Genomic DNA, 12,000 nt, shown 5'->3' with positions numbered 1-12,000 from the left:
TTATCGATCTCATGACGTTCCGTCAATGGTCTGCTGTTTAGTAGTTCTTTTTTAAACTTTCCTCTGCTCTTCGTTTTTGCCTTACGAACAGTCGAGTCGAGTCCCTCCCTGAGTATCCCTCAGCAGCAAACGCAGTTATACCTACCATAACGCACACACTTCTTTTCGGTCACGCCGGTTTGACGTTTCCCGAAACACAGACAGGCTTTCGTCTTAACCAAATAGTGAGCTTTCTATTTTATTTTTCGAATTTTTTTTACTTACGTTCGGCATGTAAGCTACCTTCTCTTCAGTTGAATTGTGGTACCTTCCAAGTGAAGACGTAATCCAATCGTCATCCTTTTTATTTCCAAACTATAATAATTAATTTTTCCCTTCTGTTTCACAGATTTTAAAGATATTACGGCCACGTCGTGAAATTCCGTCCTTTTAAATAGGCAACAAGAACAAAAACAGGTAGCCAATATGGATCAATATGAAACTAGCAATCCTTCTGATAAATTCCAAGCTGAAAATGAACAAAGCCGGCACGAAGAAGATGTAAAAAATAAGAGCCACACTAAAGAAGAAACAAATCCAGATTCAGACCATGATGACCACGAAGCTCACATTCCAAGCCGACTTGATCAAGCTGAGCAGTCTGGTGCACAAAATGGAAACATTCCACATGAAGACTTCAGCCTGAAACAAGATGAAACTTTGCCTGAAGATAAGGAAGAAGATTTTAACTTTGAAAAGAAACTTCCAGAAATTCCGTCTGAGAATCAGAAAAGTGAGTCTGAATCAACAATGAAGTTTTCTCCAGCACATTTCCAAGATGAAGCAATTCATGAAGCAGAAAAGTTTCATCCTGATGTTAAACAAGAAGAATATTCTCATGAAGATGTTGAAGAAGAAGTTGTAGAACCAGAGCAAGAAGTCAGTCACCGGAAACCACAGGAAGCTTCGCCCGAAGCAGTTCCTTCTAAACAGGAAGAAATTCCCACACCGTCTCAAAGTCAGACCTCGTCGTCGGTAGCCCCTATTGAGGAACCCAAGCAGGAGAAGATTTCTAATAAGTCACCCGAATCAGTCCCTACTGAGGAAAAGTTGGTTTCTACTTCATCCACTAGTCAACCAGAATCTAAGTCTCATCACACCGAATCAGCATCTTTGGTCGACCGTGATTCTTCGGCCGAACCTACTCCAACCGGAGCCGAGCCCCTCAAAACGCGTTCCGTCAAAAGCATGAAGTCAGAAGGGCGTAGCTTTCTCGGTAAGTGCCCCATTCATTTATTTTTCTAGGAGTGCCAACAGGAAAACAAAATGCTTTTAACACACTCGCCATCTCTCTTTATTCAAATTATCACGCACGCTGCATGGCTTTTGGACTTCCCACAGGTCGATGGTTTGATCTCTCACGCCTTAATACTTATGGTAAGCCACACGAGTTTTCATCCACTTTAATGCTAGCTATTGATGTTTATTAACAATTGATAAGACGAAGCACAAAGACAGGGCACTTGCAAGTTGTATGCCAAGAACTTAATTTTGTATATGTGTTCCATTCAAATATTGGAAAACGTCTTTCCGCTTTCCCACTCCTCCTTTCTGATCACTGTTAGACGAGAAGTAAGGGCTGTAAAAGTTATTGCGGGGGTGAATGATTAACGGAATCCTACACAGTCTATATCTTTCTCAGCAGTTGGGCCATATCACATAGGGTGTATTGCAAAACATCTTTCTTTTCCCGTTTTTTTTTTTTGTTGCAATGGTTTTCTATTGCGAAATGGTGGGCGAATAGAGATGAACAACCTGGCTGTACTTTCTCACCACCTGTGCGTACAAGAGGTTGGAAAGTAGTTTCTATTTCTGCTGAATTTTTGTGGTGCAAGAACTACTTGCCTACTGCCATAACCAGTGTCCGCTTCCTCCGCAAAAGAGAGATCAGGTGTAGTAATAACTGCTCTATTTAGAAAAGTTATTCGCTCGCGAAATATTGGGGGTAGGAAAAACCGCGCTCCTAGTGAAATCGAACCCCGCCCGGTGTCATCAGTGCGTGAGCAATGAGTAGTATGAAAAAACGAATGAAAGAGGGCGTGTTATTCTTTTTGCATGTCTCTTCCTCTTTTCTTTTGTGTCTTCCTGCCTTGTCCTGTCCAATCCTATTCCGTCCCTGACTGAGCGTTTTTTTTCCCGCGCGCACCGCATTCGGGCTTTATCGACGTGCGACACTAGCGCCAAAAGAGTCGTGATGCGGAGGCTCGATGCTAGCGCCAAAAGCAGCCGTTGAAACATATACCTAGCGAGTATTATTGTTCCTGCTGTACTCTCGTTGATTCGAGTTCGGGATTCGAGCAGGATCGTTTGGAAGACGGAGACACCCAGTCGTGTCCGGTCATCATATTTGATCTCTTGTGAGGCTACGAAAGCATTTTTTAAAATAACTGGTTGATTCTTGTTGTCTAATCTCCTCTTCCGTGTCACAGTGTTATGAGTGCTGTACAGAGTGTGGGTTTCAACAAAATGGCTCTGTTTTCCAACGAACAGGGTGAGTGTTTCTCGAATTACCCTTTATCGTACCGAATAGTGGTTACGTGTTTGTGTCGATGCCTGCGAAAGTCGATTCCTGATTCCACACATTTGGACTTTTTCTTTAACCTTGATAAATAATCAGTATAACCCTGCTTCCGGGAGAGCTACTGTCGTTTCTTTTATCTAATATTTGACTTGTTTTAATTTATTCAGATAGCTACTTGAGTACCCAGTTTGATGGAGGTCGGAAATAGAATGGGTGGGAGGTAAAATTCTTCTTTACTTGTTGGATCGCAGGAGCGACGTCATATGAGCCAATAATGCACCAGCTCTACACATAGGACTCAAGCTCGAGCTATTTCTGTTGCCCTGCTCTAGCACCGTGATTGATTCAAACAAAAAAAAAGCAAAAAGAAGTTGACTTTATGCAACTATACTATTTTTCTCGTTTCATTGTCATACATCTTAATCGAATTAACTCGCCTGTCTAGATAATTCTTTAGGGATATCAAACAGCTGATGTTGCTCTAGAAAAATGCTGATCCTTTCTTTTCTTTGGATTGAATTGAAAGTACCGGCATGTGTCATTGCTCTTGTGTTTGATCTTGACTGTATGTCCTTGATCTTGCTGTTGCCGAGCCAGATCATATAGCGCCAGTAAAGCATAATTTATGGCGAAAGCCATTCGTCGTTGTCGTCGATAGTTCATGACTTTCTCTTATTCCAACGTTGATCAGCGTTCTGGTTGGTCAGGGTAGATACAGTTGTTGGATTTCAGATATTTAAATTGAATTATGTTTTAGTCGTTTCACTTTCCGAATCGATCTCCCCTCTCGTCGTCGGAAACCTGTACTGTGCCCAATTCGTCTGTCTTAGCCAATCCACTTCGTTAGTGAAGTTAATGCCATCGATTTTTTTTTTTGTTTTGTATCTTTCATTTTTTTTCCACCAGGTTTTATTCACGTGCATTAAGGCTTGTTGGCAGGTTAGGTTCAACGCCACCTGTCTTCAGACGAACGAACATAGCTCTAGGCTTCAAAGTTTCTCTTTACTGCTATTTAACCAAGTCAATTCTTCCTCTCCTTCCCTTTTGTACCTGAGCGGTAGTTCAGTCTGTTGAAGGAAGCTGCTGTCAACGTGGCTTGTTACAAGCCCGTGGTTTTCGTCGCTTCATTTTTCGGCAGTTCTGGAAACTGATATCCGTATTTCGAATTCACTGATTCGTTTCGCTGTTCAAAGACCGAATTGCGACCGGTGCTATTGCCAATCAGCTAGTAAAACCATCGCTCTTTGTGTCTTCTATTTCCTACTGTGTTTCCTTTGTGTTGTGTAACAGCTGGTAGTGCAGGTGCTCAGGCCTTGTGCCGATTGACCTCATTTGCTCATCTCTTTTCTCCCTACTTTTTCGTCTTCAGTCATCCTTGCGGGGTTTTAAATTTTTTGTCTAAAAAAATGGGTCGTCGTAATCGTGAAATTAATACAACTGAGGAAGTTTACGAATCTCAGGGTCCTGGTAAGAATCGCTATGGCTTTTTATCAAGTATAACGTCTCTTTACTGTCCTCGTTTTTTGTATGTATCTGTGGTTCAACCTTTTTTTGTTTAAATTTAACTCATTAGCACTTAGCATCGCATTTATGGTGATAGTATGCGTCTACGTGGCAAGCTCTATTAATCGATTCCGTTCAGTATTGGTCGATTACTAATCGAATTGGCTTACGCCACATTTTTTTACCGCAGTTGTGGACTTGGTGTACTGGCGCGACCCGCGTAAAAGCGGCATTGTTCTTGGTGCTGTGCTCGCCATCCTCCTTTCGCTGTCGGTGGTCTCGGTCGTATCCGTCATTTCCTATTCTGCTTTGGCTGTCTTGACTGGCACCCTCTCTTTCCGTCTCTACAAGAATGTGCTGCAAGCCGTTCAAAAGACTCAAGACGGACACCCATTCAAGTAAGTTTAACCGTAAATTAATGAAAGTCTGATTGAGAAACTGATGGTGCTTTCTTGTATTTACAGGGAATATTTGGAACAAGATGTTACTGTTACAACGGAAAAGGTGCATGAAGTAGCTGATTTGACTGCAGCAAAATTGAATGCTACTTTAGTCGAACTGCGCCGATTGTTCCTAGTTGAAGATTTGGTGGATTCTGTCAAGTTCGCACTCGTCTTGTGGGCTCTCACCTATGTTGGTTCCATGTTCAATGGTCTGACATTGGTCATCTTGGGTAAACTAGTCCTTTTGTCTCGCAGTTCATCAGCCTATTAACATAGCCGTTTGAAATCCAGGTGTGATTGGTCTTTTTACGTTCCCCAAGGTGTACGAAACACACCAGGAAAAAATCGATCAGAATGTTGATCTCGTGAAAGGCAAAATCAACGAAATTGTTGACAAGTGAGTTCAATTCGCGAAGTGTCTTTGTTGTTAAGAACGCTATCTTATAATTTTTGTTATTATTTTTTAAAGGGTTCAGGCCGTGTTGCCCATCGGCAAGAAGGTTAAAAGCCAATAAATTGGAAACTTAGAATAGCGAGGCTTGTGTTTTTTTTAATGCCTCGGCCTCGGTGTGCTTGTGGTCAGTCGGGACTCGGTAGACTTGATGAGAAGAAACCTTTACTAGTTATTTTCTCTTTTCTCTAAATTTGGTTGTGGCTGCTTTCTCTCTTTAGACCTTATTTGCGAGAAGAGAAATAACTGGTCATACATTTTCCTTTCTTCCTTTCCCCTATAATATACCTTGGCCTGTAGATGAACAACCATAACCATCATTTACATCGGGCGATCGCACTTGTTGTGTGCTCCATAGCAAATTTCTTTCTTATCCATCACCTAGGGATTTTGAAATTCGGAAGCCGTCAAATGTTTGTAAAAGACTATATGTTGGGATTTCAAGGGCTAAAAGAAAGATACTGAACTAGCGAAATGCCCTTGGCTAGAATTTGAGTTTGCTCACCTATAATCTCCTCTTATAACTTCTTTTTGTGTTGTCTTGAAACCGATTCTCTCAACAAGTCTTCAAAACATCATTTTATTGTCTTGTAAACCAGTGTGTGGTTTGTTGACACGCTAATTTTGTCAATCTCTCGAATCTCAGTGTGAGAAGAGCTGTTGTAGTGTTTCGCTGTCCCGGCATGTCGTCAGTCTCTTACTCGATACAGAATTTCAGCCAGAAAGTTATACGCGCTTCTCATCCTGCTTTGGTGGCACTCATGAGTTCCCTTTTGTCGATTCTCTACCCATATTCAGATAAGATTTATTGTTATATTTTTTATTTTTAAAAGCTGAAGGAAAAAGCCTCTCTCTTCTAATACTAATAATATATAGTACTGCTCCTTGTCTGCTGTTCCCACCTTTTCCCGTCACACTTTGGAAAATAAATATTCAACGTTCAACCGTGAATTGTCATTTTGACATGACTGGTTCGCCATTTAGCTCCGTGGCAATATCCATCATAATTCAAACTCCTTTGCATTCCATTTTAAGAAATTTTTCAAAAATAGCCATTGAGGCTTTAAAAAAAAAATTACTCGGTTAGTTTTTAAAAGGTCTTGAGACTGTGAAACGACGAGGTACTTCAGTTAATTTTAGAACAAGAAAATAGCATTGCAATTCTTTGCGTTGTTCACCTGGTCTAGTCTTCGGATCTATATTAAGTTCGACCCATTTAAAGTCAGACCTTTCGGTTTCGCTCTTTCATTCCAACCATAGTTCAATGCAAATGATTTTCTTCAGAAAAAAACATAACGCTGTAATATCTGCATGGTGCTGTAGGACAATAGCCAGCGAGAAAGAAAACTTTTAATCCAGTTGGACCATGCTGAACTTGTTTTATTCGATTATGTGTACAAGAAAAATCAGGCACTGTGATGCCATTCACTAGACTGTCAACAAGGTGGAAAGCTTTTGTACAGCATGAACTCAGACCGGACTCGTTGGGTTCCATTTCAATGAAAGATCAACTGTCATTTCGTTTCGGCGATCCAGATTCAATTTTGAAAAGTAGAATAGAATTGTAGGCCACCCATTTTTTGTTTCTAGACAACAAAACTTGTTTCCCAGTCAACGTTGTACAGTACTTCGAATGAAGTGTGTCGTTAGAGTTGGGTAACAGTGTATACTCGATTGTTTCTTTGGGAATTCCCCGGGCAATCACAACGTAATCTGTTTAACTCATTTCAGTGAGAACAGCTCATATTTTCAATGTGAAATGGAACTCGTCCATGTGTGAGGTGAAGTCTAGCAAGATAGCAGAACTTGAAATCATTTTTTAACATATCGTAACATAATGTCCCCACAATGACGCCTTTTTTCTGTTTTTAAACCACACTTCGTCGAATGACGTGTTCCAAACATGTCGACATGGATGTACTTTTGCAATATTTTTACGTATTTTTCTCGTTGTGTAACGCGATGCAAACCAAGCAACGACCTTTTTCTTTTCCGCCTTTTGTGGGTATGTTGTTGGGATTTCCTTTTGTGATTTATCTGCAGGCCGTACAGCGATATGGAATGTCGAAACAATCCCAAAAGCTTTCCTCTGATAAAACAACGATTTCTGGGTAAAGTGTACGTTTGCTTCCAGAAACAGCTTATACCTTACGATGAAGTACAATCTTATCGCAGAAGATTTACACAGTGGCTATGATTGACAATCGCTTTTCATTAGGCAGTTGGGACAAGACTGACTGGAGAAGCCCCGTCGAAAGATTTCGAGTTCCATCCTGTTGGACGAAAGGTATTGTTTACAACAATTTTATACCAAAATTAGTCCTCCGTCTAGTCCTCGCAATTTTTCGGTCTTCCTAAGGATTCTACTCCACAAGGCCGCATGATGCCTCTCCGCCTCACAGTGTGAATTACGACAATTTCGAAAACAATTGAATTATTTTTCCTTACCCTAGACCATTTTATATGACGTGAATAGAAAAGAAAAAGGGTGCAAATGATTTTTGCAATAATTGTCTATTCTTAACAATAATTTATATCGCTAGAATAAGGTTTTCTACTCAGATCAGGTAACAGTCACGACGAACCAAATGCCCGAAAGTTTACAACTCTCCATGCTCATAAAAAATTGAAGACTTAATGACCCAGTGAGCAGTGACTCTAAATAATAGATTTAACATTTTTTCTAATATACCAGCAAACCATACTTTTATTATCCACTATTTCATGGCAATATCTAGATATTTTTAAGGTTGAACAGAATAAATAGTTTTCTGTATTTGTAATTTTGGCAGATTTTGGCGATAATGGATTTAATTAGCAAACTCGGCAATGTTTTCTTTACTGGCCCCCTAGTAGACATTTTTGAAAAAACGAATAAAATAAACAGACGTCTCGTGGACGTGACCGCCAAAACCACGTGAAATGTAAAATAATTACGTCTTTTATTGAACTTTGAGTTCAAATATTAAGTCAGATTTGGCGAAAGCTATGTACCTTAATAAACAGTGTTTTCAACGTAATTCATAGTTCTTTGGTTTAAGATTACGTTTTTCCAGCAATGGCTGGAAGAGGAAAAAGAAAATTAGGGGATGATAATGGATTTGCAGACAGGGTGAGAAGGCAATTATATTCAAAAGTATAACTTTAGTATTAGTACTTTTACTTCCTATTGCAGGGAGGCTATATGGCAGCCAAAATATCAAAACTGGAAAATCAATATTTGAATGAGAAGTTTAATGAAGAGAATGAAGATGAAAAATTAAGCAACATATTTTTGAATGTTGCCATTTTTGTAAATGGTTATACCAATCCAACTGCTGAAGAACTGAAACGCATAATGTTAGCACATGGGGGTATTTATCATCATTATTATAATTCCCGAACTACCACCCACATAATTGCCTCCAACTTATGTGATGCTAAAATCAAGAAACTTAAAGGGGATGAAAAATTTGTTAAGCCTGAATGGATTCTTGATTCTGTGAAAGCAAACTCATTATTAGATTTGAAACCATACCTGCTCTATACTGGACTAACATTAGATAAAGGACAACAAAAGCTGGGCATTGTTTCAATGGCGAAGAAAGAAGGTGTCACCCACTGTCAAAATAGAAGTGAAAGGACAGTGGTTACAGATTCACCTGAAAAAGATACACCAACTGGTGATAGTAGGCAATCAAGAGAAATGAAACGCGCGGGAGAAGACGATTTTTTGTCTGAATTTTACAAACGGTCAAGACTCCATCACATTTCTACCATGGGAGCTTTGTTCAAACGGCATGTCACAGAGTTACGTGAAAAAAATAATGGAGTTTTCCCAGGTACAGTTTGTCCATCCTTATTTTAAAGGGACTGTTTCGTTCTATTATGGAATTTCTGAATGAAGGAATAGAAAACATCGAAAATTGGAAAAAGACATCTGGGTATCAAGGGAGCCATAAAAACGAAGAGACTGTGTTCATGCATATTGATATGGATTGCTTCTTTGTTTCGGTTGGGCTGCGGAACCATCCGTCCCTGGTGGGCAAACCAGTCGTCGTGACCCATGCAAAAGCTGATTCCAAGCCACTTCCAAGACGCGAAGGCAGTAATCGGGAATATGAATTCGAGTGCTATAAGGAACACTGGATTAAGAAATCTAAATTCTCCGAGAATAAAAATACAGACGAAACGGAAGCTGGTCTTACGGATGTATTTCCTCGACTTCAGGACTTGGACGAATCATGCTCCATGTCTGAAATCGCTTCATGTAGCTACGAAGCTCGCGCGGCTGGCATTTATAACGGAATGTTCATGGGAGCAGCCTTGAAGTTATGCCCATCTCTCGTCGCGATTCCTTATGATTTTGAAGGATATAAAGAAGTATGGTGATATCATAGAGAATTCATCTTTTAGCCAATTCAACCAATTCTTCCGCATTGACAGGTGTCCACATTACTGTACAATACTGTGTCTTCCTACACCTTGGACATTGAAGCCGTCAGTTGTGATGAGTTGTATGCCGACATCACGACAGTTTTGCGACAAAGTGGACTTTCACCAGCAGACTTTGCAACGCACCTGAAAGAAGTTATCTTCAGCAAAACTCGGTGTAACGCCTCTGTCGGAATGGGCCCTAATATGCTTATGGCTAGACTCGCAACAAAAAAAGCGAAGCCAAATGGACTATTTTATATTCAGAAAGAAGAAATGGTTGAATTTATGAAAAGTCACAAGATTGAAGACTTACCGGGTGTCGGAAGATCTATGGCCCATCGGTTTCATGCCTTGGGCGTCAATACCTGTCTTGAGATGCAGCAGGTGGATATTGACACAGAAATGTGAAAATTCCAATATTATCATGGTTTTTCTTCAATTCCAGGTTACCTTGGGAAAGCTTCAACAAGAATTCGGCCAAAAGCAAGGGCAAACCTTGTATTTTATGTGCCGAGGAGAAGATAAGCGCAGCCTAAAGGTAATTTGTTCTTTTGCTACCTTTTTCTGTTTTGGTTCATTTGAAATCATTGTAATCAAAAAATAAACTTCATAGACAGAGCACATCCGAAAATCCATTTCTGCAGATATAAACTATGGGATGCGTTTTGCAAATGACCAGGAAATGCACAAATTCGTTCAAGAGCTATCGTCTGAAGTTTCCAAAAGAATGGAAGAAATTCACGCAAGTATCTAGTATTCTGTATTTTGAATTATTTCAATAACAAATGTTCCCTCAGGTCAGAGGACGACTCTTGACGTTAAAACTTAAAATTCGCGCAAAGGATGCTCCAGTCGAGACGGCTAAATTTATGGGCCATGGAGTGTGCGATAGCATTTCGCGATCAACAACGTTGGTTACAGCCACTCGCGAAACCAAGATCATAGAAAAGGAGGTTCAAATTCTTCTAAAGCAACTCAAAGGTGCCTTTTTTTCTAATTATAAATATTACCCATACCATAACTAAACCCAGTTGTCATCTTACAGTTGATTGCCGTGAGTTACGCGGAATGGGTATACAGTTTAGCAAACTTGTAGCTGATAATGTATCAAAAGGCAAACAACCGAAACAGAATTCCTTATTATCCTTTGTTGCACGTTCCAAAGTAGTTCCATCGGAAAATCCTATAACAACCGTTCCGCCAGAAGACATTGTAAAAACAGTTCTCTCAGAAAATTTTATAACACCAAACCCCTATGCAGAGGAACCTGACAATGAGAAAACGGAATCAGATAGAAAACAAGAAGGTGGAAAAAGTGCAAATGACAACGCGCGCTTCGAGCTTCCTTCATTTTCTCAGATTGATCCTAATGTTCTTGACCAACTTCCGAATGATTTGAAAGCCGACATTATTCAAGAATATCAAAAACAGGGAATTGCATTAAGCGGAGTGAAAAGTCCTACGAAAAACTCTCCAGCACCTGTAGCAGGACCATCGAAAGCTGAAGCGGGAAATGCTACTTCCTTTGCTGCTTCTCAGATAGATTCTACCGTCTTTAACGAACTTCCCGATGATTTGAAAAATGACATTATTCAAGAATATCGACGAAAAGGAGTTACTTTAAGCGTTGCGAAAAGTCCCACAAAAAACTTCGCAAAACCTGTAGCCGGAACGTCGAAAACCGAAACAGCCCTTGGCTCTTCTGTAACCAAAGAATCAGTGAAATCTTCTGGTACTTCACTGTCAGAAAAGCCTGTATCGTACGATGGAATCGAAGAGATCACGGACATCGACGCCAGTTACTGGTCGGCATTGCCAGACGACATCAGAATTGAAATAGAAAGAGACATCCAGCAACGCAAATTGGAAACAACTTCCCCAATCAAGGGCTGGAAAAGTATATTCAAGCCTCAACGATCTCCTGTTAAAGCTGCTGGAAAAATTGTAAACGGGAAGTCAAAAGCTGAAACCAAACGAAAGACCAAATTCCAAGAAATACCGAAAGCAAAAGTTCAATCTACCATTCCAATTCCGGTTGCAGTAGCTCAGGAGGTGATAACGTTTTTTATTTTGCATCCGTAAAGATTAATTATTTATAGCTTACCCAGAAGGTAGTAATAGATGCAACACCTCTTGATGCACCAAAAGAAGAATTAACTTTGAGTGGCGCTTCTACGTTGCCGGAAATTCGGCAGCTGTTGCTGGAATGGTTCTCGTCAAGTGATAGCCCTGAAAATGAGGATTGCGAGGCCGTCTCGAAGTTCTTTGCAAGTTTGGTAAATAATAAAGAATTGCACAAGATTGAACCCATTATTCTTTTCTTAAAAAGGTATGCTTGTGGTTTTTAAATGCTCCATCACTACATGTATTTTAAACGAATCGCTTATATTTAGGAAGTCCATTGGGCAAAGTGATTCATGGAAACATGCAATAGATGAAATAATCAATACCACTCAGCTGTACGTGATTCAGTATTATAACGCGCCACTGAAACTCCCCCCATCGTTTTTATGATTGGTACGACGTTTTATTTTTTGGTTGAAAACGTACACGGCGTAGGTTATAGCAGAAATTTCGTTGATTTAAATAAAACTGCGAGAAAACAAAAAATTATGCGCATTTTCTTT

At 40.0% G+C, this 12,000-nt stretch overlaps 2 protein-coding genes across 4 annotated transcripts; both read left to right on the top strand.

Annotated features, from left to right (window-relative positions):
- The first annotated feature begins 45 nt into the window (after positions 1-45).
- Positions 46-5,908, top strand: LOC130691898 (reticulon-3-like). 3 transcript variants are annotated; one of them, XM_057514933.2, is made up of 7 exons: positions 46-322; positions 389-1,255; positions 1,381-1,416; positions 4,254-4,461; positions 4,528-4,736; positions 4,798-4,903; positions 4,976-5,908. In XM_057514933.2, the coding sequence occupies exons 2-7, from the start codon at positions 466-468 to the stop codon at positions 5,019-5,021; spliced, it is 1,395 nt and encodes a 464-aa protein (XP_057370916.1). In that variant the 5' UTR covers positions 46-322; positions 389-465; the 3' UTR covers positions 5,022-5,908. The 3 variants fall into 3 exon arrangements, with proteins under 3 accessions (XP_057370916.1, XP_057370915.1, XP_057370917.1); XM_057514932.2 differs by having other exon boundaries at positions 47-224; XM_057514934.2 differs by lacking the exon at positions 1,381-1,416 and having other exon boundaries at positions 48-224.
- A 1,936-nt stretch (positions 5,909-7,844) lies between these two features.
- Positions 7,845-11,983, top strand: LOC130691894 (DNA repair protein REV1-like). The gene is made up of 10 exons (XM_057514925.2): positions 7,845-8,069; positions 8,133-8,778; positions 8,844-9,319; positions 9,383-9,757; positions 9,819-9,911; positions 9,987-10,115; positions 10,171-10,354; positions 10,419-11,425; positions 11,482-11,702; positions 11,767-11,983. The coding sequence occupies exons 1-10, from the start codon at positions 8,016-8,018 to the stop codon at positions 11,885-11,887; spliced, it is 3,306 nt and encodes a 1,101-aa protein (XP_057370908.1). The 5' UTR covers positions 7,845-8,015; the 3' UTR covers positions 11,888-11,983.
- Positions 11,984-12,000: the final 17 nt, after the last annotated feature.

The sequence above is a fragment of the Daphnia carinata genome, chromosome 1 (genome assembly GCF_022539665.2).
Source record: "Daphnia carinata strain CSIRO-1 chromosome 1, CSIRO_AGI_Dcar_HiC_V3, whole genome shotgun sequence".
NCBI lineage: Eukaryota > Metazoa > Arthropoda > Branchiopoda > Diplostraca > Daphniidae > Daphnia > Daphnia carinata.
Note: the sequence above shows the minus strand (reverse complement) of the source record. Positions and strands in the feature narration are given on the sequence as shown.

Coding starts and splice junctions, on each gene's coding strand:
- LOC130691898 (XM_057514933.2), top strand. CDS start 466: ATGGATCAATATGAAACTAGCAATCCTTCTGATAAATTCCAAGCTGAA. Junction 4,462..4,527: donor CAAGACGGACACCCATTCAA/GTAAGTTTAACC, acceptor TTGTATTTACAG/GGAATATTTGGAACAAGATG. Junction 4,904..4,975: donor ATCAACGAAATTGTTGACAA/GTGAGTTCAATT, acceptor TATTTTTTAAAG/GGTTCAGGCCGTGTTGCCCA.
- LOC130691894 (XM_057514925.2), top strand. CDS start 8,016: ATGGCTGGAAGAGGAAAAAGAAAATTAGGGGATGATAATGGATTTGCA. Junction 9,758..9,818: donor CCTGTCTTGAGATGCAGCAG/GTGGATATTGAC, acceptor CTTCAATTCCAG/GTTACCTTGGGAAAGCTTCA. Junction 10,116..10,170: donor AAAGAATGGAAGAAATTCAC/GCAAGTATCTAG, acceptor ATGTTCCCTCAG/GTCAGAGGACGACTCTTGAC.